Raw genomic sequence first — 7,560 nt, forward strand, 5'->3', positions numbered from 1 at the left:
ACTCTCTCCGTGACTCCCTTGTCCGCTCCACACTCCCCTCCAGCTCCACCACACCCGGCACTTTTTCCTGCAACCGCAGGAAGTGCTACACCTGCCCCTATACCTCCCCCCTCACCCCCATCCCAGGTCCCAAGAAGACTTTCCACATCAAGTAGATGTTCACCTGCACATCTGCTAATGTGGTATACTGTATCTGCTGTGGCCTCCTCTACATCGGGGAAACCAAGCAGAGGCTCGGGGACCGCTTTGCAGAACACCTATGCTCTGTTCGCACTAAACAACTGCACCTTCCAGTCGCGAACCATTTCAACTCCCCCTCCCATTCCTCAGACGACATGTCCATCCTGGGCCTCCTGCAGTGCCACAACGATGCTACCTGAAGGTTGCAGGTACAGCAACTCATACGTCCTCCTTGGACTGACGTATCTCCTCCCTACCTCCCCACCTACACTCACCTTTACTGGCTCCATCCCCGCCTCTTTGACCTGTCTGTCTCCTCTCCACTTGTCTTCTCCTCCATCCATCTTCTATCCGCCTCCCCCTCTCTCCCTATTTATTTCAGAACCCCCTTCCCCTCCCCCATTTCTGAAGAAGGGTCTAGGCCCGAAACGTCAGCCTTCCTGCTCCTCTGATGCTGCTTGGCCTGCTGTGTTCATCCAGCTGTACACCTTGTTATCTCAGATTCTCCAGCATCTGCAGTTCCTACTAACACTGATACGTACTTCTGCGGGCAATCGTACTGTCAAATATTGCATTCAAATATTTACAATCGGCCCCTGTTTGATGTTCTATCTCTGTACAGGAAATTCTTTCAATTTCTTTCAAATCTTACACTGACGAATAGTGACAGATCCCGAGACAAGTGTTTGCTATTGAGCGCTTATCGTTTAATTTGCTACTTCATTGGAGCCCCGGCCGAATGAGGGTTTTCATATAAATTTTCCTAATTTCCTTCACCGCGCCGTAGGCAGTGAGCTTTCTCCCCTTATTAACGTTTACTTACAGCAGGGCCATCTGAAAACGTTGAATAATGAAAAAGCAGCAATGCGATTTATACAACTATTAATTACCTTCCGTCAGACAAGGCCCTGCTATAAATACTGCGGCACTTTAGATAAAAGTTTCATGCAGCTATTTAGGGCCCTTGAAATATAAATGATTTCGTTAAAATTTTATAATAAATCAGTACATGTATATATGCAACAAGACGCAGATACTACCCCTTCTCTTTTCCCCAAAGCCTCGCTAATGTTCCATTTGTGTGATTTGCCGGAGACTGTTGGCATGTTGCAGGATTTTTTCCCCCTATTCCGGGCATTTGCTTCCCTGTCCTGTCTCCGCTTGGGAATGTCAGAGAACGCCTCTCAAGCCTCTCATCGCCGAAAAGGATGACAAAGTGTTATCGCCAAGTCGGTGTGACCTGTCCATGGTCCTGAACTAAGTTTTTAAGAGCGGATACCCGTGGTGTGGACGCTTCCCTCTCACAGTGGCAGAAGCTATCCAGTCCTGCACACTGAGGGTGTGTGGCGAGGGAGGCTGTCTCATTGCTACTGTAGCTTTAAACTTGAGACCCATTTTGTAAATATAACTGTTTTTCGCCGCCAGGCACCAGCCTCGGATTACCATCCAGCAAGTGGACCAGCTATTCTGAGGACCACAAGTTTGATCAGTGGTTACTTTAACTATAGTATTATTCATACTCTAATTGAAAATTCTAGGCTTAGATGAACTCATTATTAAGCCGTTTTGCAGACTGAAGAATAAATGAGTTGAACTGTAATTGGACTTCTCCGGTATTCAGGGCAATTTATAAATGAAGATATCTTGTGTGTCGTCTAATTTCTATATCTGAGATAAGATTTGAATAATTCCCTCCATATCTTGTAATTTTGTGTTTTATCCTACAGTTTTTTTTTCTATTTTTGTAATCTTAACCCGTTGTCAACTGAAATGACCGCGTTGTTTTGGATTATGTCATCGTAAAATACCATTTCTAATCTCCGTTTTCTGTGAATCTCAAAAGCTATCATGGGGAAAGGGAAACATTGACCTCCCCACCAATGTCATCATTACTTACCAATAATGGTCACTTTGGCGTGGCTACTAACGAGGTGGGGGTTACACTCAGCAGGAACTTAAAAGAAGAACGTCAGAACAATTTCCCATTGGCAGCCCTGCCGTCTATCCTTTACACTCTAAGCCTGGGATTTTGTTTTAGAAAGAACTAAACTCCATAGAATGTGCAAGGCCAATATATATCACCTGTCATGGAGTCACAGATATATACAGCACGGAAACAGACCCCTCGGTCTAACTCGTCCATGCTGACCAGATATCCTAAATTAATCTAGCCCCATTTGCCAGTATTTGGCCCATATTCCTCTAAACCCTTTCTATTCATGTACCCATTCAGATGTCTTTTAAATGTTGTAACTGCACCAGTCTCCAACACTTCATCTGGCAGCTCATTGCTGAATTGCTGTGGCAAAGGTGGTAAAGAACGACTTTCTGGATTACGATGATCTGTTAGGCCATTTCAGGGGGCAGGGTGAGAGGCAAGCATGCTGCCAATGGCATGGACTCTCACTGGGGCGAGAGCAGGTAAGGACGGTCGATTTCCAGCTTCAAAAACCATCAACAAACCAGATGGGTTTTAATCGCAGCCTGGTCGTTTCACGGTCATTATTCCCGATACTCCCCCTTCCCAAACTTTCTATCTTTCCGTCTTTTATCATTTACGACACTTATTAAAACCATTCTCTATGACTCTATGTTCCAGTGTCTCCTTCTCAGTGTTTAACTAATGTGCACTGGGGGCATTTTATTGATGCTACATAGATGCAAGCTTTTCTTCACTCGATAGTTAGTGGAGTGTGAATTTCATCACAGTAGGATCCTCATGAACTACGAAAGGGTGCGTGGAACTGGAATTCAAATAGATTGGACTGCAAAATTGCTCATATGGCTATCACCTGAATCAAAACTCCACTAGCTTCGTGAACTGCAACCAAATTTTCGCCAATGATTACCTTCAATATGGAGGAGCGAAATGAAGGAAAGCGGATGATTTACCTGTAGATGTGGAGCCATTAGTCGTAAATTTATCGTAATTCATGCAACAGGGTGCGAAAAACCGGAGATGTTGGGCAATAATCTGAGATGAAATGTGCTCAGGACCTTTCACCCCATAAGAAAATCTATGATTTCGGTTAGTTGAGACGTAGTCAACTCAACAGTTAGAGGTAAAGGTTGATTCGGGCCGATGATCAGATGGACAAAGTGCGCCAAGGAATGATGAAAAAAAAAACCCACACAACTACTTTCCCCAAAGAAAAGTATGGATTTTCTTAACAATTGTTGACATGTTGCTACAGTAACATTGCGAATGCATCAGTAAATGAAACAAGGACTTAATTCTTTCTGGACTGCGTATTACTCAGCGGGCGAAAAATGCCTTCTTCAAAGCATTAAATGCTAACAAACGTGAGGGTGGATCTTTTCTCAGAGACAATTCTACATTAACAATAATACCTTCACTCTAGCTTTAAATCAATGTTTAGTTCGTCTTTCGTGATAACGTGTTTTAAAAGTGCAGACCTATAATTAGTAATATATGCTAGAATCTATTATGAAATAATTTTATGTTTCGCCGTGCATACACTGCTATTAAATAATATTTTAACATCTAAATTATTTATTTGTACTTAATTTTTGCATTCATAATTCAAACCCTAATTAAGTTATTGGTTGAGGCCCGGATCATGTATGTAACAGTGGGAGATGGATCTTTGCTAACAGCCGTTGTCAATGTGGAGAAATTGTTTATCTGGCACATTAAGAAGTCCAGGTTCTTTCGCAAGTGGGTTGGACCGATCTCCTACGCTAAGCTTTGATCAGAAGCAAAAGTGGCTGGAATTAAAAGGAAGCTAGTCTTACTTTGCGTGTTTGGCTGATAAATGAAACACAAGTGCTACTCAAATTAGAGCCAATAATTCACGGGTGAACTTCGCTACTTCGTATTTAATCACCTTGATCCAATATATAAAACAAAAATTAAACATTAAGATACGCCGTCCAACGCTGCACGAGCGGCTGTCCCTGAAGCATGGAAATACCGACCTCTTCTACTATCTCTCTCCAAATGATGCCGTTTTTATAAGTCGGCTCGAAGTTACCTTCAATTCTGGGCCGTATTCTAATTTTGCCCTAAGCTGTTAAAAACGGGGAAATAGTTATTCTTGCAGTAACTTTCGCCGAGCCTTAAAGATGAAGGAATCTGACAAAGAACTGACAACTTTTAATGTAATTGGAGCTTCTAAAATGTTCCAACAAATTATTACTCACTCGATCTATGTTGAAGCTACCCGAACACTGGTTTAAAACAACGAACCATTTTGTTGGACAAGTGGGGGATTCATGCAGTTGTCTCTTGTCGTCTGCTATTTAAATTGACTTCTCCTTAATTATGAATGATAGGGTAAACTAAATCAATACTAAATGTACTGGTTAAAAATTAAAAGAAACTCTTTACAAGTGTACTTCTTATTTAAAGCGTTGATTTATGAATTTAATACTGTACAAGAGAACTTCGGTGCAGAAAAACCTTTATCAGATCCTGATTGTATTTCGGTGTATTTATTCCTACCTTCTCAAAGTTTCTTTTCCCTAAAGTGTGGGATTACAAGACTAGGGGGCATATTTTAAGGTGAGAGAAGAAAGATTTAAAAAAGACATGGGCGTCAACTTTTTTACGCAAGAGGGTGGTGGTATGGGGAATGAGCTTCGTGAGGAAGTGGTGGATACGAGTACAGTTACAACGTTTAAAAGACATTTAGATAAGTGCATGAATAAGAAATGTTTGCAGGGACATGGGCCAAACGCAGGCAGGTGGGGCTAGTTTACTTTGGGATTACGGTTGGCATGGACTGGTTGGACCGAAGGGTCTGTTCCAGGCTGCATGGCTCTATTACAATCCAACAAATGTGTTATGGTCAGATACATTTATTTTACCTCCAGGTTGCTGAAAACAAATCAGTTGCCTCCACCTTGGCCAATCTGTGCTCAGTCCCCATACAAACGGGATAGGATTCGTGTACTCAGCAGCACTTAGACAGTCCCTGGGATATGATCATTGACACCAATTCTCAATTTGACTGTCAGTATATACATGCAGGCTTGTTCCCTGCAAATATGGTTGCTAGAAACTTCTGATCTACTCCAATCCGTTCAAATACCATATATTTGCCTATTTAGACGGGTAATAAATGTCCAATAATATTCAGATGCGTAGATGATAATAGGACTCATTTGTCGTTGGAGATTTGCCTTCCGAGCCTTTCTGTTGATAACTCTATTGCGGAGTGTGTATTCGACAGACAGCAAGTAAAATAGCTTAAATAAGAACAATTGCATTAAAAAAAACCGAAAGAACTGCGGATGCTGTAAATCAGGAACAAAAACAGAGGCTGCTAGAAAAGCTCAGCAGGTCTGGCGGCATCTGTAGAGAAAAAACTCAGAGTTAACTTTTCGGGTCCGATGGCTCTTCCTCAGAACTGATTGCTTATATCCTACTTTGTACCTTCAGTTTGCTGATTGTATCTGCTTTTGCTCCGCTGTTCACTCAATGAAGAGTAATTTTAAAAAAAAATGTTGTAGCACAGCTTGTTAATGGAGGAAATGATCAGGGAATGACCATATATTGAAGAGGAGGGGGGAATTGGTGGGGAGGATCACATTGGAGTCTTGTGAATGAAGGCGTCTCTGTGCAGGTGAATGCGGGGCAGGTTTGACTCCTCGGGCTAATTTCCTGCTTTTGTTTTATATTTAGTTGGGTTGTAGCACGCCTGCGCGCTGCTGACATTTGTTGCTGGTAAGATGAGTAAGGAGCAGGTGGGGGAAGAGGCTGTGCCATTGAAAGAGCTGACAGGAGCCAGGCACCAGGCAGCGACGTCTATGTCAGGCTTCACCTTGCTGCTAAGGTGTGCGGAATCATGATGACCATGAACAGCAAGCAACACTTAGGCATGTCCCCCATCCTCCAGGAGGCCAAGTACCCAAGCCTGCACCCCAGCTCCGAGGCCGTGAGGAGAGTTTGCCTCCCAACCCCGCCGGTATGTAAATGCAGAATTGCTGCTTTGAGGCACAGTTGTTTGACAGGCGCAGCTTAATGTTTTTTTCATGTCACCAGAAACAATCGCGTATCCCCTCTTCACTCTTGACTGCATATTAATTTTTATGATCTGGGCTTTGAGGAAAGATGTTACTCTCTGTCTCTCTCGCTCTATCTTTGTGAATGTTTTTTAATAGTGAGTTGACAGAATTCCCCACTGACTGCAACGCGTGTGTGTGTGTGTTCTGTTGCTTGCAGCTCCAGGGCAATATATTCGGCGGCTTTGATGAAAGCCTGTTAGCCCGCGCTGAAGCTCTGGCAGCTGTAGATGTGATCCCCCACAGTAAGAGTCAGCCACACTTCAAGCCGGACCTCAGTTATCACACCATGAGCAGCGTGCCGTGCAGTTCTACCTCCTCAGCGCTGACCATCTCGCCTCCGCCCAGCCTGACCTCCCACCACGTCCACCCGGCTCACCAGATCCTAGAGGCCGACTTGCTGGATATCTCGCCCAGCCTGACCGGGCTGGGAGGCGCTGACCCATCGGCGGTCCTCTCCACGCCTGGGCACCCTCCTCACCTCAACGGGATGGGACACCTACACCCGGCTATGCCTATGGCTCACCCACACTCGTTCTCCAGCCACGCTGGCATGCCTTGCCTCAATGAGGCAGACGCTGACCCTAGGGAGCTAGAAGCTTTTGCGGAGAGGTTCAAACAGAGGAGGATTAAGCTGGGGGTGACCCAAGCCGATGTAGGAGCCGCCCTGGCTAACCTGAAGATCCCGGGAGTGGGCTCCCTGAGCCAGAGCACCATCTGCAGGTTCGAGTCTCTCACCCTGTCCCACAACAACATGATCGCCCTGAAGCCGGTGCTGCACACCTGGCTCGAGGAGGCCGAGAGCATTTACCGGGAGAAAGCCAGCAAGCCCGAAGTGTTCAGCGCTGGAGACAGGAAACGCAAACGGACCTCGATCGCTGCGCCCGAGAAGCGCTCGCTGGAAGCTTACTTCGCCATCCAGCCGCGGCCGTCTTCCGAAAAAATCGCCGCGATCGCCGAGAAACTGGACCTGAAGAAAAACGTGGTCAGAGTCTGGTTTTGCAATCAGAGACAGAAACAGAAGCGGATGAAATATTCCGCCAATCACTGACGGACGGTAAACAGCAAAACGAGAGAGGCGGGGAGGAAAAAAAAAACAGATTAAGAATCAAAACAGGGATTTTCAGTGTCTTCGCTAAGGACTTAAGCCATGGACTTTTACACCCAAGTAACTTCCTCTGCTCGTGTCACCGCAGACTCAGAGAAAGGTCCGGTATTTGATTTCTAACAGAGGAAGGATGATTCTTATGTCTAACCGGGCTCAGCCCGTCCATTTGAGAATTTGCTCTTGCACATAGTGATTGACACTTTTCTTGACTGCTGTCTCTAACAACCCCCCCAGCAATCACACCC

General features: G+C 44.9%; 1 protein-coding gene across 1 annotated transcript; it reads left to right on the forward strand.

Annotated features, from left to right (window-relative positions):
• The first annotated feature begins 5,990 nt into the window (after positions 1-5,990).
• Positions 5,991-7,258, forward strand: LOC109932123 (POU domain, class 4, transcription factor 3-like). Its single transcript, XM_020531356.2, has 2 exons — positions 5,991-6,110; positions 6,368-7,258. The coding sequence occupies exons 1-2, from the start codon at positions 5,991-5,993 to the stop codon at positions 7,256-7,258; spliced, it is 1,011 nt and encodes a 336-aa protein (XP_020386945.2).
• Positions 7,259-7,560: the final 302 nt, after the last annotated feature.

The sequence above is a fragment of the Rhincodon typus genome, chromosome 12 (assembly GCF_021869965.1).
Source record: "Rhincodon typus isolate 14 chromosome 12, sRhiTyp1.1, whole genome shotgun sequence".
Lineage (NCBI taxonomy): Eukaryota > Metazoa > Chordata > Chondrichthyes > Orectolobiformes > Rhincodontidae > Rhincodon > Rhincodon typus.